Source organism: Gambusia affinis, linkage group LG04, assembly GCF_019740435.1.
Source record: "Gambusia affinis linkage group LG04, SWU_Gaff_1.0, whole genome shotgun sequence".
NCBI classification, from domain to species: Eukaryota; Metazoa; Chordata; class Actinopteri; order Cyprinodontiformes; family Poeciliidae; genus Gambusia; species Gambusia affinis.
Genome location: NC_057871.1, coordinates 3569024 through 3594866, shown reverse-complemented (window position 1 = coordinate 3594866; position 25843 = coordinate 3569024). Strand labels below are relative to the sequence as shown.

At 38.5% G+C, this 25843-nt stretch overlaps 3 protein-coding genes across 4 annotated transcripts in view; 2 read left to right on the top strand and 1 right to left on the bottom strand.

Annotated features, from left to right (window-relative positions):
* Nucleotides 1-1613, top strand: part of frem3 (Fras1 related extracellular matrix 3) — a 37247-nt gene extending 35634 nt beyond the window's left edge. Inside the window, exon 24 of the mRNA XM_044114061.1 lies at nt 3-1613. Within this exon, the coding sequence (XP_043969996.1) occupies nt 3-557 (555 nt within the window). The 3' untranslated portion in view covers nt 558-1613. The remainder of the gene's footprint in view (nt 1-2) is intronic.
* A 1104-nt stretch (nt 1614-2717) lies between these two features.
* On the bottom strand, nt 2718-12563 carry smarca5 (SWI/SNF related, matrix associated, actin dependent regulator of chromatin, subfamily a, member 5). The gene is made up of 23 exons (XM_044114062.1): nt 12295-12563; nt 10916-11041; nt 10662-10828; nt 10485-10585; nt 10302-10402; nt 10039-10218; nt 9796-9951; nt 9250-9381; nt 9095-9163; nt 8897-9006; nt 8583-8809; nt 8117-8238; nt 7636-7788; nt 7412-7544; nt 7191-7339; nt 6974-7096; nt 6788-6895; nt 5831-6067; nt 4806-4938; nt 4593-4711; nt 3534-3746; nt 3327-3437; nt 2718-2824 (listed from the first exon to the last, which is right to left on the bottom strand). Exons 1-23 carry the CDS (start codon nt 12364-12366, stop codon nt 2759-2761), a joined length of 3108 nt encoding a protein of 1035 aa, XP_043969997.1. The 5' UTR covers nt 12367-12563; the 3' UTR covers nt 2718-2758.
* A 1850-nt stretch (nt 12564-14413) lies between these two features.
* On the top strand, nt 14414-24265 carry usp38 (ubiquitin specific peptidase 38). Of its 2 annotated transcripts, XR_006370488.1 has the most exons (12): nt 14414-14592; nt 15580-16270; nt 17064-17199; nt 17330-17459; nt 17690-17791; nt 18130-18288; nt 18408-18601; nt 18678-18771; nt 18854-18960; nt 19434-20742; nt 21617-21747; nt 22904-22990. XR_006370488.1 is itself a non-coding variant. In XM_044115167.1 (11 exons), exons 2-11 carry the CDS (start codon nt 15589-15591, stop codon nt 23075-23077), a joined length of 3087 nt encoding a protein of 1028 aa, XP_043971102.1. In that variant the 5' UTR covers nt 14415-14592; nt 15580-15588; the 3' UTR covers nt 23078-24265. The 2 variants fall into 2 exon arrangements, 1 of the variants encoding a protein (XP_043971102.1); XM_044115167.1 differs by lacking the exon at nt 21617-21747 and having other exon boundaries at nt 14415-14592; nt 22904-24265.
* The last annotated feature ends 1578 nt before the right edge of the window (nt 24266-25843 follow it).

Sequence of the window (25843 nt, the reverse complement as noted above, 5' to 3'; positions counted from 1 at the left end):
AGGTGGCTGCTGGTCGGGAATGGTTCATCCACACTATCTACACCCTCCGCTCCAGAGAGAATGCAAACCGTCACATTGGCAAACGCAGCGTGGAGTACCTCCAACACAGCGTCTCTTCGGTCGCGCAGCCTCAGGTCTCGAACGGTCGCCAACGCAGGGCCGCCCCGGCGCTCTCCGGTCCCGCACTGGTCCAGGACATTGGCATCAAAAACAACCGGGGCACCAACATCCAGCACATCGCCCTGGACCGATCCGACCGCATGGTGGTGAGCCAGCGGCAACCCTGGTCGCCCAGCGGTGACCGCCTTCTGGAGCGCCCCCTGCTGGAGAGCTCGGGCAGAGAGCCGGCTGACACCTCCTTCCTGCCCATGCTGGTGGGAATCGTAGGTCTGATCTTGCTCATCTGCCTCATCGCCATCGTTGTCATTCTGCTGCTGAGGCGCAAGAGGAAGGAAAAGGAAGCTCAGTTCCCTCCGTACACCACTTCCTCCTCATCTGCCTACTCAGGCTACAGGCCTACAGGCATGTGGAGCAGTTCAGACAGCTCTGAGGTCTAAATGCAGGCTCTGATTCTCTTCATCTTCAGTCTCCTTTTGAAAAGACTGCAACAGTCTTCCTCACCACTGTGCCTTTGATTGTAGCACTGGATAAAGCCGAGTGCAACGTGTGGACAGCAAAGGCTGTCGGCGCTCAGCGCCCTCATGCTGACAGCGTCGCAGCTTTGAGGCTCATTTTAACACTAGTGTCCTGTAGGTTGTGCCTTGATGAAGCCTTTTCAGAATTATGGAAATATGTGGATTCTACTCTAAAATACTGGCCTTGTTTATCTAATGTGCTGCTGTAAAATAATACAGTTTATCTTGTTTGCAGATGCATGCAGTACACTGCAAAAACATAATATCTTACCAAATAGTTTTGGTCTAATCTCTAGTTCAAATGTCTCCTGAAATATGTAGGAGCTTGTTTTAAGTAAATAATTCTCTAATGTTGATTTAAAAAGTTCCACTGGTAGATGAATTCACTTATCACATAGGAAAATATAAGTGAAACAGTTTGTCAGTGGAATTACAGTACATTTTTAAATAAATATTAAAGAATTATTAGAACAAGCTTTTATTTTGCTGAGAAGTTGCATGCAAATTAGTTTTGTCTTATTTCAATAGCAAGATATTTTAACTAGGAACTAGACCAAAAATATTTGGTAAGATTTTGTTTTTGCAGTCTAGATGAAACAAATTCACAACTAAACGGAAACTTTCATCACAAAAGCCAATTTTTCTATGCATAACTTTTATTTAATTTTTTATTGTTGCAATTCATGATTGAGTTTTGTGACGAGCAGAGTAAAAAAGACTGAATGGACAAAGGAGATCTGAATGAATGTGATAAAATGTTACACCAGTTGATTAATGGCACTACATTGTTAAAGGGATTGTAAACGCACCATAAAAAACCTTTGTTCAGATTGAGCTGTGTAAATATTAGAGGGTTAAATTTAAATTTCCAGTTTTGTTGATCAGTTCAAGAAAATATTTTCTTAAGGAAGATACTGTTAAAGAAGCAAAATGTCATTGGTAACAAATCCCAAGCTTTGGATAAACCTCACTTTTACAGCCAAATGTAATGTCATTTTTTCCTTTAAGAAGTGCCTTATTTAGAGAGGGATGTATTTGTTTTTCTTTATTACTAAATTGTTCCTTTTCACAAATGAAGGGAGGAATAAAAACTACATTTATGTGATGGGGATTTTAAAAACTTGCTGCTTTGTGAACACCCAGCACTGACAGACGTGCAACTTTTGTTAGATTTAAAGACTTGGTGTGTCTCTTTAAGACTACATTCCCTTCGTTATGTCAAAAATAACTATTTGTGGGCGTGCTGTGGTGGTGTAGGGGGTAGCTCGACCCACATTTGGAGGCCTTCAGTCCTCGACTCGGCCATCGTGGGTTCGATTCCCGGACCCGGCAACATTTGCCGCATGTCTTCCCACCTCTTACTCCCCCTTTCCTGTCAGCCTACAGTCATAAAAGGGACACTAGAGCCCACAAAAAGACCCCCTGGTGGGGAGAAAAAAAAAAAAATAACTATTTGACTTCGGATCATAACTGTATCCGTCTCTTTAAGAACCTTCCACCAGTTCCAACACGCCATCATGCTTCTCCAGTTTGTCCATTGGTCCATTTGTTCTTAGGAGTATTTGCAGAATAAGTCAAAACACTGCTATTGGTTTGTTTTTAACGAGAGAATGACATTATAACATGACAAATTAAAATAAAGACGTCATGGCCTATTCTACTGGGGACAAAAATGATCTAAAGCTTAATTTCATAGAAAAGCCTAGCTAGTAGTTTTAATATAAAAAGGGGAGATTTATTTGTGATGCTCAAAAAGACATTTTTTACTCCAAAGAGATGCAAGAACAGATGTTTCCAATGAAAGAAATACAAACGGTACATTTTGAGCAATGGAATGCAGTGCAACCAAATGGCATAAATACAATTATTACAGTTAACATCTAATAATAAAAAACAAACAAAACTACCAAACAAAAAATCGAAACCAGCACAGCTGAAGTGTTCAGGTCAGTGACGACAATGCAGGCCCGTAAAGTAACACTTCCGTAGAACAACCAGATCAGTCTGAGTGGATTTTAAACACAGTACATTATCACAGCCTGCAGGACAGACGGAGGCTAGGACTAACGACGCTGGAGCTGGTTGACGTGGTAAAATTCTCATCTTTTATTTTGTGAGCTGCCTCACAACTTGAGCTTCTTCCTGCGTCCTCGGCCGTCGGGGGTTCCCTCTGCTTTACGTTTCTGCGCCTGGAGAAGAGCGAGATGGAGAAACGCTTTCAGTGATACTAAAAATGAGTGATGTCAGTAAAACTGCTAGTGATGGATGCAAGTGATTATCTCAGGAATCGAGTAATGTATTTTCTGACAATTCTACAGATTTCTCATTTAACCACTTCATTTACCATTCATTAAAAGATGCAAATAAATAATTGAATTCCTTTATTAAATAAGAAATTAAACATTTTATTGCCTAAAAGTATACCATAGCATTCCCTTAGTAAGTCTGAACCAGGTGAAGCTAAACTATGACGCTTGAGGCATTTTGCCTAAAATACATTTACAGACATTATTTTTTTATCTTGAATACAAAATGTAATTCCGGCTTGGTTACTGCTCTGAATTTTATTTGAGTCTATATACTCTGGTTTAACAATTAATTTATGACTAAATTAGTTGGCGATTATTCCAATAATCGATTAATCATTTCAGCCTTAGCACAAATATCCCATCTATCTAAGCTCCGACTTACTGAGCCGCTCTTCGGTCCCCTCTTCTTTTTCTCAGCCTTCTCTCTCTCCTCCAGCTCCATGTTCTCTCTCTCTATCAGTGTGATCAGAGTGTTGCATCGCCTCTGCAGCTCCTACATCAACAGAACAAGACCCTAAAGTTTTACTTGTGTCAACCAACACAAGAGGAAAAACAAAAACCAAGAGACGTCTAGGAAGACCCAATTCACCATGGCTGTCCTGGATTTGAGGAACCAGTCGAAGCGGAACTGAGGCGAGTTGCGGATGCACTGGCGGAGCTCGTCGTAGACGCTCTCCTTGTCAAAGCCCAGCTTGTGCAGCATGCAGATGAGGAAGCGGTCTTCCTCCTCCGTGTAGTTCTTGCCCTTGTTGGTGCCGTAGGAGATGCGGAGCTGATGGAAGGGAGCCTTGTAGCGTCCGATCTGCACACAGGAACATGTTGCAGGGTTGGGACACTTACCACAGCAAAACTAAAGCATTTTCAAAGTAAGTTTTTAAACATTTTCAACACCACAATTCAGAGATAAAAACAATACAAATGAAATTTTTAAAAAATTTTTTTGATTTACTAATATTTATTACTGTTAATAATATCTTGTTATAGTATTCTATATTCTACAGGAGGAACGAGGTGAACCTAAATAAAACTATTTTAAGTTTTGAAATGTCTCACTCACACACACACTGTAAAACTGACTGGTATGAGACAGAATAACATTAATGACCTTGTTTAATGTATAAAATATAAGCCAACCTTAATTTCAATTACACAGCTCAACAGGTTACTGAAAAATTTGAAATAATATTTATTATACTGAAACAATCCAAGCAAATCCTGTAAATAAATAAATGACCTTCCTGCTCAAATTAAATGCCTAAAAACACAATATCCAAAGAACAGTTAGAAATGTCTAAAAATATTCTTGCCAAGTTTTCTGGTATTTATTAACTAGAAATTTTCTTTAATAAAAAAAAAAATAAAAAAAAGGTTGGTCTGATTTATCTTCAAACAGTGAAGCAAAAGGATGGTGTGGCTCGATTAGGTGCATGAAAATATCTGGTTGCAACTGTAAAATAACGTTTTCCAAGTTTAGCTTTTTAATCAAATGTTAGATTGCACTTTATTGCAAATCTGTTCAGTTAAAATATCAAGCATTCCGAGAACTTTATGCATAAACTAAGCACTTTCAAAACCTTGAAATTTGAGCATTTTCAAGCTCGAAGCCAGATGTTGAGCTGCTACTTCAAACCAACAGATGGCGGCTCACCTTCGAGTCCAGAGCTTTCTTGATGCTGATTCTTCTCTGAATTCTGGCTTCTCCTCTCTCGATCTGGGCCATGATCTTTTCAATATCCTGCAACTCGTTGCAGCGCTCCCAGAAAACAGCTGCAAAGAAATAAAGAATACACACAAAGTTAGAAAAATACCCCGTAGAACACTAAATACATATTTAAATTATTTAGATGTATTTATTAATTACCAGAATATTCCATAACTTCTTCAGGTGTTTTTCCCTCGACTTCTCTGGCAATGTTCTCGATATCGTCTCTTCCCCATTTCTCGTTGGCTTTAATGAACTGGTTGAAGTCACGTTTACTCCAAATTGTGAATCCCTGCGAGAAAAAAAAAAACAAAAACAAAAAAAAACTGATGAAAATAGAAAAGTTCTATGATGTTTCTCATCATTTACTCCTAACACAACTATGCTGTGCATTGTAGAATTATATCAAAGGAATACGATTAAAAAGATTTTTAAATACTTTTTTAATAGCTTTGTGGTGAATATTAGAGGTCAAGGTGCAAATATTTATTAAAACATACAGTAGTGCCTGCAGATAAAACAGAACAGAAGTTTCCATTAATGGCAAAAAGCCAACAAGGAATTAAGATTGGACATTTGTGAAAAGACAAAACTACCTACATACAACATTTTGCACCAAGATTCTGCTTAATTTGTTTGGTATATAATGTATTAATTCTTAATCTTGTAATAAATGAAACAGGAAATAGAGTTTGGTGAAACCATTAATTTAAATATAGCTTATTTTTTATGTTTTGCACTTTTAAAATTTTTTAAAGTATCAAAAGCAAATTCCATAAATTTTCTTCCTTAGAGACTGAAATACCATCTGACCTGAGTATAAAGTCTGATCATGTAGGGTTTTTAATTAATTTATATTTTAACTTGGAAAAAAGGCAAAAAAACAAAACAATACACAGTGCTTTTATTTTGAAAATACCGACAGAATAATATCCGAGTTTGTTTTGTTATAGTCAGGGTTGTTATGAGTGAAGAGGAATATATCTGGTGAATAAAATTTACAGAATATGCTCTTTCTGTTCAGAGCTGCAGCATCAGACTGACTTTCTCTTGTGTTTTCAAAACCACAACAGAAAGTGGTTCTGAAACCATAACAGATCAAAGTCTCACTACGAGTCAAGCCGCAGTTCTTTACAGACTGACTCCGTGTTAAACCAGCCGATCTGGGTTGGAATGATCTCTACCTGTTGCAGTAGATTCTCTTTCTCCTCCAGCTCCTCCTCAGTCAGAGCTTCGGCCTCGTCGATCTTGGCCTGCTCTTCTTTTTGGACCTGGGCCGAGTTGGGGATGTCGGGATTACGTGGAACCTTGTATCCGATGGTCTTTCTGTAGAACAGGATCTCCTTCTCCAGGAGCTCAAACAAACGCGGAGGGAAGAACTGAAAGTCCTGAACGTTTGGCTGCTTCGGTGGACGAGGAGCCTGTAAAAACATGGAACACGTTTCCATTAAGAACAAAACAATCCCTCTGCATTATGTGTATTATACAGAGTTCATCCAATGTACCACAGAAAGATTCAAGCACTTTGAAGGTAAGTTTTCAAACTTTTCCAGTACCACACTATGAAGATAAAAACAATGCAAATTAACTATTGTATATATAATTTTTTCTGTTATTAATAATGTCTTGTGACAGTATTCTACATTCAAGCTTTTGAATTCATACATTGTCAAAAAAAATGTTCTGGTATTTAACAAACAAATAATTTTGGTAATTCTAATTAAAACAAAATAATAATACAAATATTAATATCAAAATACATCATATTAAGGTAAATTTCTGCTCAACTTAAATGCTTAAACAAAATATACAAAGAAAGTGAAAAATGAAATTATGTAGGTAATTTAGCTTTCTAAAAGAATAAAAACTTACTCTGATTTAACTTCAGACACCAAAAAAAATTTATTAAAAAATCAGTCTTTTATTAGGTGTATGAAAATATCTGGTTTTAACTGTAAAGATTTCCAAATTTAGGTTTTTAATAAAGCATAAAATTGCAGTTTGAACATCAAGCATTTTCAAGAACTTTATAAGGAAATCAGGCACTTTCCAAACCTTGAAAATTGAAACTCAAGCATTTAAAGCACCTTTGTGAACCCAGGTTATAAAGTCTTCATGTTAGCAGAGCGATCTGGTCCTACCTTGGGTGCTTTGGGCTCACTGACTCGCAGAGCTTCTCTGAAGTATGCATCTACGGCGTAATTGGCTTTCCGTTCTCTTTTGGGAGGCTCAATCCAGTTGGTGATAACCTGTAAAGAAAAAAACAAACCCAGGTTTTAAAATATGACACATGGAGTACGACTTCTGTTGCTGGTCAGGATTTTTACCTTTTTCTTCTCTCTGTAGTCCTCTCCTTCAAACGTGTACACACTGGTGTTCTCGGTGTCCATGGTGAAGTTCCTCAGTGAGCTTTCACCCAGAGATGACAACTTCTCTTTCATTTCCATGGTCTACCAGAAAACAATCAAAGGTTTACATTCACAGGAAAACAGTTTAAACCTTTTTAGGAACAGCTCATCTGAAATGCGACTCTGCAGGATTCACCTTTCTTTCTCCGCGCTCCAGGATCGCATCAATGTCATCGTCTGTGATCTCGCTCTCTTTGGAAGCAAACACGTGTGTGGCACCGTGCCGGATGATGGACAACATCTCGTCTTTACCCAGCTTGTTTGCACTTGGATCCACAAGTCTTCCTGTAAACAAAAAATCTTTTAGTTTTGCCTCCTTACCACTAAATCCACTCACAGATCGGACACGAGGCTTACCCTGCTGGATGACGATAGAGTCCAGGCGCAGTTTCATCTCAGCCCTCTCCACGATTCTCTCCTCCACAGTGTTTTCCGTGATGAAACGGTAAACACGCACCTGCTTCTGCTGACCAATTCTGTGAGCTCGGTCCTAAAAGGAAAACCAGATAGCTCTCAATCTTTCTACTATCTTCAGTCAGAAACTAATTAACTGCGGCTGCGTTTGAAAGCAGAGCGCTCACCATCGCCTGCAGGTCGACTTGGGGGTTCCAGTCCGAGTCGTAGAGAATGACTACATCGGCTGTAGCCAGGTTGATGCCCAGACCGCCGGCCCTCGTGCTCAACATGAAGATGAACTTTGTGCTGTTCGGCTCGTTGTACGCGTTGATGGAGACCTGATGGCATTAGAGAGAAACCGCTTTGTTAAGAGTCAAATGACACCAGCAGGGTTTCCCCTTAAAATACTTTATAAGCCTGGTGGTGGCGGGAGCCCACCAGTGGCCACCATGTTTTTGTGATAAAAGTTGACAAGAAATTTGATTATGCGTTTTTGGAATCCATTATAATGTCTTCAAAAAGGCAAACACAAAAATTACACAATTAAATTATATATTTTTTAACTTCAGTTAAATCCTAATCTTCCTAATCTATGTAAGGCAGGACACATTTAAAAATAAAATAAATATTGTTTTTCAGCATTCAATACACCTGAACATTGTGTACCTGTCTTTCTTCATGTGGCGTTTGTCCGTCCAGACGGCAATACTCATAGTTCTTCCACATGCAGTAATCCTCCAAGATGTCCAGCATCCTGGTCATCTGACTGAAGATGAGCACACGGGAGCCTAAACAAAGAAACAAAACAGCTTAAGATGCTCTGAAGTCATCCATCTTCTTCTGCTCATCCGGAGTTGGGTAGCAGCCTAAGTAAGGAGGCCCAGACTTCCCTCTCCCCAGCCACTTGGGCCATCTCCTCCAGGGGAACCAGAGATACTTAAACTCCTCCACTTGGAGCAGGAGATCTTCCCAGACCCAGAGGAGGCACTCTACATTGTAAAGATCTGAAGCCTTTGGAAGAAAACTGAACCTTTCAAGTCTTTAGTAAAAATAAATTCTGTAATCCATTTACTCTTCCAGACCGTGTTAGTTTGATATGAAAAGCCAGCTTAATGTTAAACAGCCTACACACCCTGCTCTTTCATTTTGGGCAGCAGCTTGTCCAGCACCACCATTTTGCCGCCGTTCACCACCAGGTGGAGGTCGGTGGTGTAGGGCGGGCCGGGCTCTGCCCCGTCAAACAGGTACGGATGGTTGCAGCATTTCCTGAGCTGCATGAGGACGTTCAGCAGACGCATTTTGTCCATTTTTCCCGCAGAGTTCAGGATGTCGATGTCCTTCATGAGAATCTTTGTGTACCTGATGGGTGGAAATACAGGCGATGTCTTTAGGCTTCCAGTTCAGATCAAATTTAATGTCAAAGAATCTTGAAGCTTCGATGCTCACCACTCACGCTGCATTTTACTCAGACCCACGTAAATCTTGATCTCTTTTTTGGGAAGTAAAGTTTTCTCGACGTCTGCTTTGATACGACGAAGCAAAAAAGGACGAAGCACCTGAACAACAACAAGACATTTAAAGGGATATTCAACCCAAATAAACACTTTAAAAGAATGAGATTTTCATTAAATGTTTGGAACTTACAGTGTGAAGACGTTCAACCAGCTTCTGGTCGCCCAAGCAGTTGTTTGTGTCAAACCATGAGTCAAAATCCTAGAAAGAAATGAAAACTTGATAAGTAACCTGATGCATAAACTTGGGTTGGGAGACAGAGGGGAAAACAGGATGGAAGTAAACACCTCTGATGAGTTGAAGACATCAGGCAACAGGAAGTTGAGCAGAGCCCAGAGCTCATGCAGGTTGTTCTGAAGTGGCGTTCCAGTCAGGAGCAGCCGGTTGGTGGTTTTAAATTCACGCACAATTTCTGACAGCTGAAAAGCATGACATAAATTATTACTGTTAACAACATTCCACATTCAAACTTACTAATTCGAAGTTACAAAAAAAGTTTTCTGTCTTTTAACAATTATAAATAATTTTGGTAATTTTAACTGAAATAAAAAAATAAGTTTAGTCTGATTTAACTTTAGACTGTGAAAAAAAATGTTCATTAGGTGTTTGAAAATATCTGGTTTTAACTGAATAATACTTTTAAGTTTAGGTTTTTACTGAAACATTAGATTGCAATTTATTACAAAAATGTGTAGTTTGAATATCAAGTATTTTCAAGGACTTTATGCAGAAATCAAGCACTTTCCAAACCTTTATAACACCTAAATGAAATTCAAGCATTTTCAAGCACCCATATGAACCTGGAAGAGGGCAAAATGTCAGCAGCTCCTGACCTTTGACTTCTCGTTCTTGATCCTGTGAGCTTCGTCGATGACCAGGTACCTCCAGTTGAACTTCTTAAACACGGCCTTTTCAATGATGAGCATTTCGTAAGACGTGACACAGACGTCCCACTCTCCTGGCAGCAGAACGTCTCTGATCAGGGCGGTCTGAAGGAAATCAATCAGAACCCAAATGTTTCAAATGACAGAGTTTTAAATCAAAAGCCTTAAATTAATCATTTTGTCACAGCTTACACGCTGATCCCGGTCTCCGATCAGGCAGACGGCGCGCAGAGAGGGCACCCATCGCTTGAACTCGTTCATCCAGTTGTACAGAGTGGACTTGGGGACCAGCACCATGTGAGGACCTGGAATGTTTCTGTAGTGCTTCATGTAACCCAGCAGGGCGATGGTCTGGAGGGTCTTCCCCAGTCCCTGAACAGGTTCAGAGAACATGTTGAAGGCCAGAAACTAACTGGAATTCACCCACATGCTTTCATAAGTAAGGAAATACTGACCATCTCATCTGCCAGGATGCCGTTGATTCCATTTTCATACAGAGAAATGAGCCAGTTCAGACCACGGACCTGGTAGTCCCTCATTTTTCCTGTTTTCACATCTGGAATGAGACACAAGAGAGCAGTTAACCTAAAGAACAGCTCTAAAATTTCCTTCAGCTCAGGAAGCCGGTCTGCGCTTACAGGAGGGAGACTCATCAAAGCGAGTGCACACATTGGTGGTCTTTGTGCTCTCGTTGAGAAGCTCTTCGTCCTCCTCTTGCTCGGTGCGGCGGTGCCGGTTGCTGAAACACAGAACAGAAAATGGGTTTAAGTTTCCGAAGGTTAAAAACAAGCCAAGTTGTTGGGCTAAATACTCACTCTCCAGCAGAGAGCAGGTTCTGCTTCTCGTCTTTTTTGATCCGAGGACGGCCCGGCTTCATCTTCAGGGGGGAGGTTGGGGTTTTCTGTGCAGCTGGTTGAATGAAATGTGCAAACAGCTCCGTTTGCTTTAACAGATATTCAAATCTGTTTGTTCGGTCAGTTTGCTGCAATAAACCGGAAGGGAAGTCTCTTCACTCATTTGCCCACAATCACAAGTCAGATACTTTGACTACACAAAATAATCTATTTACCACTTTCTCCTCGTAACCTGGAGTGGACTCTTTAGTCTTAGATGATGAAGAGGAGGATGCATCTTGTGCATCAGCACCACCTTCTGATGAGGATTCTTTTCCAGCATCTGAAGAGTCAGATTTTTCCTGAAGCACAAGATTATAGATTAGATTTGCTTTGGAATATTTTTTTCATATTTCTTATTCCATAGGATCGACACTCCAAATAAACTGATGAGGAACAAGAACTCAGCTGCTTTCAATAAAAATAAATTATTTAAAAATGTATTATCTTTACACTAACAACCTGATGTCATGTTTTAAGACATATGTTAGTGATCAGATAATGTCATATTAGTTTTAGCAGGACTAAATTGTCCAATTGACAGTCCACAAAGAGCATAATTCTTATATAATAGCAGCAAATTTGGTTTTCTCATTTGTTATAAATTGTTTATTGTATTTTATGCAAAAAAAACAAAACAATACAAATGCACATTTTGTTGATTTTTTTCAATTACAATACCCGTTTGTAATTCTATTTTATACAAATATGCAATTTTCAATAGCTGCACAGTACTATTTTTGTTATGTTGTAAATTTGCCTTGATTATATAGTTTATTCTTATTTTTATATTTCTGACCCTAGTTTTAATATTCATGTTTCTATTTATCTTGCTCATAATACACCAATTTCCCCACTGTAGGACAATAAAGAATATTTCTATTTATTGTGCATTTTATCTGATAATAAAATGTGGACTACTGTGGCGACTTGTGTGCAGATTTCAGCTTTAACGGTGACATAATTAGAACATAGATACATTTTGAGTTGTTTGTGCTCGTCTTAATATATTGTATTTTGTTACATATGAAGGCCATATGAAGTTAGTAGGATGCCGTTTTGTTTGTTTTGTTTTGTTTTTTTGAAACACAACAGAAGGTGCGACATATCCTAAACAGTTAGCAGGCTTTTTCTGACCAGACTCATTGAAAACAAAGAGACTGATAGGAAAGTTGAGAAGTTATTCTCCTCACTGGTCTAGTTAAAATGTTTACATTCACAAGCACCAATATGACTGCGTGTATGCCAGTGAACAAAAACTGAGGGGATAATTTTGGTGCAACAACCTTTGGAGTATAAACACTGCTTATGGGACGGGTAACGTTAGCTTGGGCGGCCGCTGGACGCCTCTGATGCTGCTGCTGCTGCTGTTAGCTAACTGTAGCACCCGTCGCGGAGAGCTAACTAGCCTGGATACCTCACATTAACACTCGCACAGCATTTAACACAAGGAGGATGGAATAACTTTCAAAGCGAAGAGAGGGTACATTAATGAAAACGGTGGTGTGTTTGAAAAACATTTAGTCAGTGATGGGAATAGTTTAAACCGTGTTACCTCCGCTCCTCCGGCTTCTTCAACTTCAGTTGGTTCTTCCCGCTGTTCAACGCAGTTTTCGCTTTCGGACATTTTGATGGAAATCTCTCTTCGGTTCAGAGATATGGTGGGTTAATTAGTGCCTTACTATATCTTGTTGAAATGACCGTTAATGTTTTTCCTGAACCTTAACGGGCTTAGTCTGAACTATTGTTTATAATGAAAGACGCGCCGGTTGAACAGCCAGCACGCTAGCAAGGTTTTTCTCGCGCTACAAAAGCTACCCGGTAAACGTGCTCTCTCGCGAGACTTGTAAGTGCTGCTTTCGCGGACCCTCGAAAATGTCACTAAAAATGACCTCGTGTGGTATACACGCCATACAGTGCTGGAAAAATATGTCCCCCTTATATATATTTTTTGTCGCACTTAAATATTTCATATTATCAAAACATCCTGTATAAAGATCACCCAAGTAAACAAACAAGAAGCAAAAAAGTGAGCCAACAGTAAAACACTTTTCAAATTATGATTTAATTATTCAATGAAAAAAAAAAAAATTATTCAAGCCAGCCTATTCTTGAAAAAGTAATTGCTCATTAAACCCAATAGCTTAAATGCCCCTTGAATTCTGTTTTCAAACATGGAAGGTCATAGGTGAGCTGTAGAAAACATTTGGAATTCTATAGAAATATAGTGTTTATTTGCACATCTGGTGTGTTTTGTTAAATTAGTCACACTGTGTAACACCTGTTTGTGAACATGTTCCTTTGCTGTTCAACACAAAAATGTTTTGAGAAATGCAGTTCTATCAATTTGTTTAACTTACAGTTCAGGGTAAAATTATGGATTTTTTATGGGTGAACCACCAGGAGCTTAATGTGACAAAAGACCAAGGAACTGGTGGTGGATCTGAGGAGGAGGATTAGGACACCGGTGACCCTTGTTACCATCTAGGGGGTCATTGTGAACATTGTGGAGAACTATAAATATCTGGGTGTCCACATTGATAAAAAACTGGACTGGGTCAAGAACACTGATGCTGTGTATAGAAATGGCCAAAGTCGCCTCTACTTTACAAAGGTGCATAATACATTTATAAGCTACACAAAACACTTCAAACTAAAAGAACAAAAAAAATTTAGGAAGAAAAATTTTTACATATAAAAATTACACTTTCTAACTTTGCACTCAAAAATTCCGAATTGCGATTATGGAAATCAAACACACCAGGCGTTTAGTGTGACGTAATTCCTAGATCCGAATTCTGAAAGTAAGAAATGATTGGTTGCTGTAAATCATATTACGAATTTTATTGTTTTGCAGTAGCAATGCGTCTTGCTATTGCTGAACAGGATTAATAACAACCTATAAACCAATTAAAGACAATTCTTTGTATGAATTAAGTTTGTAACAAGTCGGTTTTAGACAAAAAAATAAAAGCCCAATGTTAACGTTTTTTTTTTTAAATGGGCCACTACGTAATAATGAACATTTACATGTAAACACATGAGATTAAAGGCAGATAGCTAAATTAGGCTGAAATAATTTGTTGGTTACCAGATTTGTAAATTTGAAATAACATTGTGTTAGTCATATTAACGTTGACATATTCTCCATAGTTTTTTCAAAGGATTCTGTAATATAATTTCCATATTTTAAAATAATTTAAAATAAAATTCTGACCTCATGTATATTAATTTTCGAAATAGCAACTGACAAGCTTCCGTAGATATTCAAACATGAAATGAACGAGAGCGTTTGAGTGAAACACGTTTTTAAATATTTGTTTTGTTAAAATCTATACAATTTTTATGACGTTTAGCCATTAATAAGGAATAAGGATTTATTCGAATTAATATTATAATGAAGTACATCTATACTCTAACAGGCATCAGTAAAACACCTTCTTCGTCTAAAGGTCCTTACGATGAACCTGGTGTTCTGGCGACATAAGCGCCCCTTATGCAAAAAGAACTAGTTATCTATAAATAGTCTAAATATGTCCATATAAAGACAAAGTAAATATAAAACGTTCTTAGTTACTATATAGAAATGTCTTACTTATTTTTAAAAGATCAAAACAGTATTTAAAAAAAACTATCTGCCTTTAAAAACAACAGTTACGTTTTACGGCAGGGGTGCGTTTTTCAGCACAACACCGGTTGTCGGCAGTTGGAATGACGGTAGTGGAAGGTTAATCAGCTGATTCTGAACGCTCAAATGAAACCTGAATAAAACTGTTTCATCTGTCAGGAGGTGTTTGACTTGGGCTGAAAGTTTTTACATTTAGTTTGGAATGTGTTGGCATGCTGAATTCAGGTAAGTTCAGGTTGATACACTTACGAATTGCGGGTGTATTGTGGTGGTATTTATGCTAAGTCAGAGTGGTACCTGACGGTTACTCGGCCTGTTTCGTTGCTTTGTTGTTATTATGGTGTGATTACTTTATTTATCGGGTTGGAATATAGACTACTGTAGGTTTTATTATAATCATTACCGCTTCGGGGTTACATTTTGTTAATAATCTACTATAGCTCGTAACCGTCTATAGGCATTTGTTAAATTTAAAGAAGCAACTAGCATTAGCACGCTAGCTGCCAGTTTCCACAGAACAGAAACAAAACAGCAATTACTGCTTTCTCATTCAGTGTATTAAATGAAGTAGAAAATACTGCTCAGTACCAAATAAATAATTTTCATTTCTATAGTTAAAATATATAAACTATTATTAAATGTTCACATTAGAATACTTCAAAAAGGAAAAAAAAATCTTACAAATGATTTATTTGTATACCTGCTAAAGGTATATTTTAAAGCTGTAACAGTAAAAACGTACTTGGTGAAAAGCTTACTTGAGTAATTGAACATAACATTTGATCATCTGATTTAATATTTGAAGTTATGAAACAAACACAGACTTGTGACTTCATGATCTGGTGTTGTGTGTTTGATTTAAAGAAGGCTCTAGTTTGGTTGTTTGAGAATTGAACGATCTACTGATTCACAGAAACAATGTGCTGCTCACTGGTGTGCCTTCTTGGTTTTTTCTGAGAATGTGTTCATAAAAAAAAAAAAAAAGAAGTCTAATGACTAATATATCAGGCTGCCAGATAAACTGGCAAAGTTACGTGAGCTTTTATGATATTAGAAATGTGTAAAATGTGTTTCTTTCTTCCAATAGTTCTGTTATGAGGGAACAAAACTGCTTTTTATGTCTCCAAAAATAATCAAAAAATGACAACTTATTTAGTATTTCGAAGTATTATCACTTTCTACCAACTAATCACTTTCTTCTGCCCTCTGCAGCTCAACATCATGGACAAGATTCTGGAGGGCCTGATCAGCTCTGATCACTCTGTCCCAGTGAAGAGGGCCATAGTGAAGAAGGTGGTTGAAGCAGCAGAGAACGACGTGACGCAGGAGCAGTGTCGAGCCCTATTCACACTCACCACTCGCCTCATCTTGCTTGGTGACGATGCTTTCCAGAAGCAGATCGGCCTGCAGGTTCTGGAGGCCTACGCTCGCTACCACCGGCCCGAGTTTGAGCTCTTCTTCTGCAAAGACTTTGTGCTCTGTTTACTCCAGCAGGGCTACGGGCAGCTGGAACACAGAGACGCTGCAATAATCGATTACATTCACTGCTGCCTGCGGCTGCTCATCAGCTGTCCCTCCGTTCTGGAGACCTTCAGTGTCATTCAAGTGGAGGTTTTGAGGATGGTGTGCGAACGGCCTGAGCCAGCTCTCTGCGCCCGACTCAGCACTTTGCTGTCAGACTTTATGCAGTGCATCCCGAGGGAAAAGTCAGGTGTCTTGTTCTGCCAGCAGCTAGTGAGGACCATCAGCTGCTTTCAGTGCTTTGCCAACGAAGAGCGGGAACTGAGAGAGTATGTAGGCCAGGTGACAAAGGTCAGCACTCTTCTACAGAACATCTGGAAAGCAGAGCCAGCCACACTGTTGCCTTCACTACAAGAAGTCTTTGCTATCATCTCCTCCACAGGTAAAGCTAGACTTTAGTCTGCTGGAATTGTTACAGACTGTTTTTGTTTGTTAAGATTGACAAAGGAACTGATATTTTAAAGTAAACACACTGCAAAAAGACAACATTTTACCAAGTATTTTTTTTCTAGTTTCTAGTGCAAATATATTGGTTCACATGAAATAAGTCAAAAGTCAAAACTAACTTGAAAGTAACTTTTCAGCAAGACATACAAGTTTGTTTTAAGTCAATAATTCTTTTGATATAGATAGATAGATTGCAGATGTTTTTCACTTTTAGCAAGACAATTTTCATGTTTTCAGTGGGGGAAAAATCTGAACTAGTACTTTTAGTATCGATATTCAAGAATTATTGAGATATTTTTGTCTTAATTCAAGTCTACTAAAATATTAGCACTAGAATCTAGACAAAGATTCTTGGTAAGATTTTGTGTTTTTGCAGTGTCTGACTTTAAGTGCTCTAAAATCTCGAGTTAATAGAGAACAAATAGTGTATAGGATATTTTATTTTTGTGTTACCAAATGAAACCGCAGACATATTCACAAATTGGTATTATTCATAGAATAAAACAGGAAATAACATGTCTGAGTTTTTTGTAGACCACAACCACATGATGCTGCCACAGCTGTTTTTTGTTCAGTTTGGCTTTTTATTGTGTCTGAAGTTTTTAATTTGTTTTAAGTGTTTCTATATAGATGTTAAGAAGTATCTAAATAGAAACATCTCACAAGCTACAAGAAAAATATTGAAATATTTTATACAGAGAAGTGACTCAATGTTGTTATTTTTTCAGACCCTTCCTTTGAACCATCTATTGCCCTGGCTAGTCTGGTTCAGCACATCCCTGTCCAGATGATCACTGTGCTCATCAAGAGTCTCACCACAGACCAGAACGTCAGAGATGCAAGCATGACCAAAGCTCTGAGCCGGTAGCTTAATGTCTTTTTATTCTGCAATTATATTCAACACTTGTAAGTTATAGGATGAAAGCATGTTCTAATTTCAGTGTGTAAAATGCAGTTTATGCTTGTTAACACTTGTTTGTTGCGTGTTTTAAAGAATGATCGACTGGTTGTCTTGGCCGCTGGCCCAACATGTGGATACCTGGGTCATTGCACTACTGAAAGGACTGGCTGCTGTTCAGAAGTTTACCATCCTTATAGATGTCACTCTGCTGAAAATTGAACTGGTTTGTAAAACTTCCCTGGTTTATGGTTCATTGTAGAGGAGGTTGGATTTAAGTACTGTTACAAATGTGTGAAATGGATTAATTAATTACTGTAGTTCATATTTATTGCTGGTTAATATAATTGATTTTATATTTTATACCCGTTATGACAAATGTGTTAAAGAAATTGACTTTGATTTGACCTAAATTTAATTTATAAATATTTGCTTTCTTTTTATTTTGACCTGCAGGTATTCAGCCGTCTGTGGTACCCTATTGTACGGCAGGGGGCGCTATCCGTGCTTTCCCACATGCTGTTGAGCTTCCAGCACTCTCCTGAGGCCTTCCATTTGGTAAGAGGTCCTCTGTGTCCTCACAGCTCATTTCCTCCTCATGTGACCAGATTGTTTGTTCTCTCATTTTCCTTCTGTTCTTGCTTAAATTACTTCGAGGCCACACAGACCCTCCTCAGTAATGATCTGCAAAGCATTTTAAATGCTAATCAGTGGCCCATGAACCAATTTAATTAAAACCTGAAAAACGCAAAATGATCAGCTGAACTCTCTGTGGAGGTCCTGATGTTCATCTCCTTCCTGGTTGACCATGCTGCTCGTTTGATGGGAACATTTTTGCTTTATCGTCCAGAATTTCTTGTTTTTATTTTCTAATTTCCTGTTTTTTTTCCTTTCAGGTTGTTCCACATGTGCGCTCTCTAGTTCAGACTCTACACACAGACGGTCTCCCCACCAGTCAAACTTTCCTGCTCCAATTTACTGAGCTTATACACTGCATGATGTACCAGTACTCTGGCTTCCCTGACCTCTACGACCACATATTGGAAGCCATAAAGGTGAAGAACTGATGTTTATGTTGGTATTTTCCAAGTAATTCAAATAAAAAAAGACTGCTTTGTAAATAAGGCCAGGCTTCAGACACATCTGCATTAATTATTCCGCATTCTCTTTCCAGGATTTCCCAAAACCTTCAGAAGAGAAGATCAAGTTGGTGTTGAATCAAAGTGCCTGGACATCCCAGTCCAATTCGTTTGCGTCTGGTTTATTGAGGCCGGCTGGGAAATCTGAGACAGGAAGGACAGGTCTGATCAACCTGGGGAACACCTGCTACATGAACAGCATCATCCAGACCCTTTTTATGGCAACAGAGTGAGTCATTCAGTCATACCAACACACATGTCAAAGCTGAGAATGTGAAGAATTAAACCTGAGCTTTTGCTCTCAGTTTCCGGAGGCACGTTTTGTCTTTACATCTAAATGGCTCCAACATAGTAATGAAGAGGCTCCAGCTCCTTTTTGCCTTCCTGGCACACACACAGGTCTGTTATGTCTTGACTAATGAAATATGTGTGAAGTTAGTGGATGTCAACATGAGTTGTGGATGTGTGTTTTGGCCTTCAGAGGGCAGCGTATGCTCCCAGGAACTTCTTGGAAGCGTCTCGTCCTCCCTGGTTCAACGTGGGCTCACAGCAGGACTGTTCAGAGTATCTCAGATTCCTTCTAGAAAGGTACAGTGAGTCTCCAGTGCTCCTCCTTATGCTCAGCTGTTCTTGTAGTTTTATCTTTGCTTAAAGCCAATTAAAATAGCATTGATGCTGTGCTGGTTGTGGAAATGTGCATTGTTTTCATACACCTTGAATTCGGCCTGCATTACAACCACAAACTTCCCCTTGTTTATGTGATTTCATTCAATTAAAAAATGCTTCATTTTTCCAAAAGGGAAAGTAAATGTTGTAACTCATATAATCCAAATATCTTAAAAGATTTGTTGATGATGGCGATTCTGTAGGTAGGAAGGATCTCCGGTTGCACGTATTTTTGATAGTGTCATTTTGTAGTTCAACGGGGCCTTTTGATCAGTTACTCAGTACTTGAGTTTTACAAAATACTTTTTTACTCTTACTTGAGTAAAAATATGTTGTCTATAATCTTTTCTACTCTACCCACCTCTGCTAATGCCAAGTGTACTTGTATTTTTAAGGTTGCACGAAGAGGAGAAAACACTTCACGTTCTGCAATTAGCCAAGCCAAAAGTAGCCTCCCTGGTTGAGCCGATCAGCAGAGACCCAACAATTTCTGAAGACCGCAAGGACTCCCATTTGGTTGAAGCAGAGAACCGATGTGCAAATGATGGAAGGACTTTGATAGAGCGGATGTTTGGTGGAAAGCTGATTACAGGCATTCGGTGCATGCAGTGTAACAGCATCTCTGAGAAAGAAGAGCCTTTTACAGACTTGTCTTTGGCCTTTTGTCCGTCTTCTTCCTCTCAGGGCAGTCCCAAAGCAGAGAGACCTACAGAAGAAGGCAAGGTGCTCTGTCAGGGATCTGTCAATGGTGGCAGCGAAGCTCCTGAATCAACCAATCTAGCTACTAATGTTCAGTATGAGCCAGTGAGGAATGAACCCCCTCTGTCTGTGCCTGACTTGGTGAACTATTTTCTGGCTCCTGAAATCCTGGACGAAGACAACGCGTACTTTTGCGAGAAGTGTGTTTCCCTCCAACGAGCTGAGAGGACCATGAAGGTGGTTTCCGCGCCTGAGTACCTCATCCTCACATTGCTCCGATTCTCTTATGATGCCAAAAGCCACATCCGCAAGAAGATCCTAGATAACGTCATCATCCCGCCAGCTCTGAGACTTCCTGTCCATGCCTCTGTGACGCCAGTGCAGTGGTCCTCCGCCTCCTCGTCTCCTTTGCAAGTTGATTCTCCGGAAAGCAGTGAGAACCTGGCTAAGAAACTCAAACCATCACAAGGAGAAGAGGAGGAACACAGGAAGTTAAGGTTAGATGAAGCTGAGAAGATGACGAGAGGAAGAGAGACTTCAGTCCAATCAGTGCCCTATATGCTTAGCTCTGTTGTGGTGCATTCAGGAGTTTCCTCTGAGAGCGGCCACTACTACTCCTACGGACGAAACATCAACGGAGCGGACGGGACACAGCACCCAGCCGGTCTCTCTCCTGTCAAACAGGATTCAGCTAGTGACCAGGCCGCTTGTAGCCTCTGCACATCAGATCAAGGCGACTCATTACCCAACGCAGGCCTGGAGGCCAGGGACTGGCTCCTGTTCAATGACAGCAGAGTGACGTACACTTCCCTACAGTCGGTACAAAACATCACCAATCGCTTCCCCAAAGACACAGCCTATGTGCTCATGTACAGGAAACAGGAGCTGCCAACGTTGAATGGAAACGAGGGACAAATGGCAAATGGAATGAGATTGAGTGCCGAGCCTCCCCTGCAGAAAGAGCTGCTGGATGCTATCATCAAAGACAATAAGCTGTATCTACAGGTAATTATCACAGATTTGCATTACTGTGCAGTGCATTTGCAAAGTTGCAACTAGGACGGTTAGGATTCATCAAATGATTGAAATTTCTCAGGGCAAACTGTCTACCTCAAGGTTTTGTTAAAGCTGCGGTATGTAACTTTGATAAAATATGTTTTGTACATATTTGTAAGTATGTAATGAGACAGATAATTCCACATATTATCTGTGGATAATGTGATAGTGATAATTTTAACAAATATGTAAGAAACTAATATAAAACATATATAAAAACATTTCTAAAAGTTATGTACTGCAGCTATAAATTATGTTTAATTATTCAGCGCACTGCATTCCAACATTCCAATATTTGTGTTGCGCAACTCTCTCACTTCTGGCAATAAACTGTTGATGAATCCTAAGTTTAAGTTAGTTTTCTAATTTTTAAAGATTAATTTGGAATGTTTTGTTTCTCATCTGTTTTTACACTTTATGAAACAAATTTTTCATACATCAAACATGAGACTAAAAATGACTTGAAACATTTGGCATTTCCATAGTAAGTTTTCTTTTTAAAAGAAACTGTTTTCTACCAGCAGTTCTCTTTCATATATTTCTTTTACTAGCTTAAGTAGCTCTTACAGAACAGGACAGTTTTTATTCAATAGCTCGATTAGTCGTCAGAATACTATCAATGATCATTTACAACAGCCATAGTTGCAAACACACATTTTGATGTTTTTTAGAGGGATTTTGTAGAGTTGGGCAACATAGCTGAAAAACCTATCACAGCATAATTGACAGTTATCAGATACCAATAATTGTCAATTAGTTTGTTGTTTTAAGTGTCTGAAACGCTGCCACACCTGTGACGTGACCTTTCCTGTTTTATCCACAGTTTCCTTTCGAGCTGTTGGACTCATTTACTTCCTTCACTGCACACCGTTGTTTTTTTTTTAAGCGGTTATGAGGCACGGTGGCGATACCTGAAACTGCTCCTATGCAAGTTACTCAACAAGTTATTGCTAGGTAACAACAGAGTGAGTGAGTTGCTACGTAACCAAAGAGTGAGTGAGTCAGTTAATGTCATCAACCCCTGAGAGGTTAGCATGGCTGGCAGCTAAAGTCAACTACATCTCCCAGAATGCGGTGCAGTTCTGGAACAGAGTTTAGTAAATTTACTGAACATTCTATCTGATATATTATGTATTGGTACTGGTCACATGTATGTCGCGATATATAATGGTATTGATTCATTGCCCAACCCTGGGATTTTGTTTTGTTGATCAAATCAAAGCATAAAGGATACAGGAAGTTTTGCACGTTTTTCAGAATTTGCGTGTGTTTGTTGCCTCCAAATAAACACTCCTCCTTTGCTGCCACTACATATATACATTTTTTAATCTTTGGCTCCATCATCTTTGCACATGTACATACTTACATTTTTGTTCATCCTCTTTCTTAGGAGGTAGCACATGCTTAGCCGGAATAAATAGGGAAGATTGAAGGGGACTCTGTGAAATTGTGGTTTGAATTGGTATCCAGACCACACTCATCAGACTTGTTTTTGTAAAAAGAAACTGAGAACGGGTCATTTATCTTCCACTTCATAACTTTGCACTGCTTTATGATGCAAAGTGAGAAAATATGGGAGAAAAAAAGCTCAACGAGTTTGATTACATTAGCAAGAAAGTGTAAGTGTGAAGTGAGCTCTAATTATGCTTACCACCGATTTAGACGTTTGTGAGCATGTATTTGGAACAACTGCTTACTTTTCATTTTCAGCACACAATCGACTTAAAACATCGTTTCCGCTTCTCTTCACAAGTAAGATTTTATCATTAAAGTAGAGGATTAATCCAGGTGGAACGTAGCAAACAGAAACTGAGCCACAGACTAGATTGATTTATGTATTCTGGTACTCCTCGAGTGAAATTCAGACTCTTCTACTCAAAGATGTGAGGTGTAATTTCACAACTCACTGAGCTGTGGTGTGTTAAACTGAAACTCCACTGTGTTTGTGTAAATAACTTCGATGCTCCTCTAGAGGGAGCTATAACAACGTGATGTTCTTTGGAACCCCTGCACTGTTTCTTAAAGAGTTTATTTGTCTGTATTTCCAGGGTGCGTTTTAAACTTAATCAAATTTGGTAAAATATTTGTCTGTCTCCTTGGCGATCAACAGGAGCAGGAGCTCAGCGCTCGGACCCAGGCTCTCCAGGCGTCTTCGTCTTCCTGCTCATTCAGGCCAAACGGTTCAGATGACAACAACCCACCAGGGAGTTGCGGCCCATCTGGAGGAGGAGGAGGAGGAGGAGGAGGAGGAGGCTTCAACACCATTAGCAGACTGGTCTTCTAAAATGAAATAAAATGCAGAGGGAGACCCACATGAACAGGGTTGACTGATCATATGAGAGGCTCAACAGTCATCTGTACAGAAAAGAAGAGCTCTGCTATAATTTAAATGTTTTCACACACTGAATATCAGGAAACTGGCTCTGATTATTGGTTTTCTTACAACCAAATAGATGGATAAAAATGTTTTCTTTTTTTCAATCATCTATGATTTATATTTCTTACTTTTAAACCCTGGAGAATACATTTTCAAATGCAGTTAAAACCAGCTCTTTACATACAGTATAAAAAGACAACTTTTTTTTTCATTAAATTATATGGAATTTTTACTAGGTCAGTCAGGATTACTAATTTTTCCTAATTGCTAAATTGCAGAACAATGAGCAAAATACATATTTTTTTACTTTCTTCAAAGATGTATACCTATTACCAGTAACTGGTAAAAGTTCTTTTTTAACCATATGATTGGTTCCAACATTCTTGATTTCCCTCCACTAACTTCTCACCGTAGTTTTCTGGAATTTTTGCACATTTCTCCTATCAGAACTTGTCTGAATCGGTTTGGTAAATTTTGTTCATTTCCAATTCTGTCTGCATATTTTCTTAGTAACTTGGAAATGAATTGGAGATGCAATCTGCAATTCATTGATTCATTGGAGATGCAATCTGCAATTCATTGATTCATTGGAGATGCAATCTGCAATTCATTGATTCATTGGAGATGCAATCTGCAATTCATTGATTCATTGGAGATGCAATCTGCAATTCATTGATTCATTGGAGATGCAATCTGCAATTCATTGATTCATTGTCCTTTAGTCACGTTGAAACTAATTAAGCATTTGGAAAACCTGTTTGTACCAGTCCCACTAAACATCGTCCACACTCCTTATTTCGACCTTTTTCCCTTTCAAATCTAGTGATGGTTATTATGGCTAACACTGTCATCTTAAGTTGATCAAAAAAGCGTTTTTTCCACATTTAAAGTCCTAACCCCTATACATGCGTATAGGCTTTGATCTGGCTTTTTACGTTCTTTTTAGGGTAATGACTTCTTCCTCTCTGAATGGCTATTCAGTCCATGTCTGTACAGTTTTAGTAGCTATAAATGTATTACTTTAAAGAAAGTATTAAAAGTGTTATTTAAAAAAAATATTTCTTAATTTGGATCATGCTAGTGGAAATAATATAATACAGTCCATGTAAATATCTTGTTTGATATATATATATATATATATATATATATATATATATACATATATATATATATATATATATATATATATATATATATATATGTATATTCTCCATGAATAATAGAAAATATGGCTCAAGTACCTGTATAGTTCAAAGTTAGAAGGTTTCCTTGTTCTTAAATCCACATTTTTACTTTGAAAAATGTAAATGTTTTGAAATGCCTGATTGGGGGATCAGTGTTTCTAATATTTCCTCACACAAACATGATAATTCATGTTTGTGTAGTAAAACTAAACTAAAATAACTGATCTGTAATAAAGTGTTTTTATTATCCTGTACTTCTAAACACAGGTTTGGGACTTTGCTTACTTCTATGATGCATCACAAGATGTAAACCTTTTCTCAGAATGGAAAGTTTTTCAGAAAATTAGAATTTCTTCAGCGTGTGCCGTTTGTTGTTTCATGCAATAAAAATGTATATATACAAATGAATCATGCTTTTTTTGTATAATTTCAGATTATCTACCTGAAAATAATTTGAAACAATATATTTAAACCAAACATCCCTCTGCTCCCAGCAACCAGGAAAGATATATGATCCCTCCAGGGGATTCTGAAACCTCCAGCTGATGCTTCTTTGCACAGTGGGAAGATTACAGTCGTGTCATAGATAAGCAGGACAAGCCCCAGGTTCAGGTAACCTGACATGGTTTTTGGCATGAAATGCTTTATTTTTGTTGTTTATTCTTCATCTCAACCAAAGCCAAGCTGTCTTAACAGCAGAAAACCCTTCCCTCAGCATGATACTTCCCTCTACATGCTTTACAACACAGATGGGCAACAACATAGAATTTGGTGTCTGACTTCCTCCACAAACACTGCAGGAAAAGGTGATTACTCAGCTCAATATTCTTTAAATTTTATTTTCATTTACTTATTTAATCTCTATTTTGCCAGTAAGATCCCATTGAGATTTTACAAGAGAATCCTTGTCAAGAGTGGCAACATTCACAACAAAACCATAAAAAAATGAACACTGTCATAAATAAATTAATTAAAACATTTGCAGACAAATGATTTCTTCTCAAAACAAGTAAGAACCATAAAAAAATCCCATAAAAACATCTGTAGCCATAAAAACAATTTCTCATTGGCATATTTTTTTAGCTAAGTTAATTATCCTTTCCAGTATGTTTGAATAGAATTACCTTTAAACAATTACTCATTTTTTCTGTTGCGTCTTCATCGTTACAGTCTCATCTTGCTGAAATAGTTCTAATCAGCCACCGTACGTGTTAACAAGCTGATCAGAGAAGAAAAACAGAACTGTGATTTGTCAAAACAAGCTGCTGGATTCTCTGCTCTTTTTTTTTTTTTGCTTTGGTTGCAAAAACTATTTTGCACAAATGGAAGTGGGTAAAGACAAAGCGGGGACTGGAAAAAGGAACTGGGAAATCACAAGAACATAGCCTCCTTGCAGTGTAGAAACAGCTTCTACACAAGGCTTTGTTCCCAGAACAAGTAAAGAAACAAATATTTGTGTCCCAGCTGAATACTTCTTTATTTCAATATT

Coding starts and splice junctions, on each gene's coding strand:
- smarca5 (XM_044114062.1), bottom strand. CDS start 12,366: ATGTCCGAAAGCGAAAACTGCGTTGAACAGCGGGAAGAACCAACTGAA. Junction 10,586..10,661: donor AACCTGCTCTCTGCTGGAGA/GTGAGTATTTAG, acceptor TCTGTGTTTCAG/CAACCGGCACCGCCGCACCG. Junction 10,403..10,484: donor CTTTGATGAGTCTCCCTCCT/GTAAGCGCAGAC, acceptor GTCTCATTCCAG/ATGTGAAAACAGGAAAAATG.
- usp38 (XM_044115167.1), top strand. CDS start 15,589: ATGGACAAGATTCTGGAGGGCCTGATCAGCTCTGATCACTCTGTCCCA. Junction 18,289..18,407: donor ACATATTGGAAGCCATAAAG/GTGAAGAACTGA, acceptor TTCTCTTTCCAG/GATTTCCCAAAACCTTCAGA. Junction 18,961..19,433: donor CTCAGATTCCTTCTAGAAAG/GTACAGTGAGTC, acceptor TGTATTTTTAAG/GTTGCACGAAGAGGAGAAAA.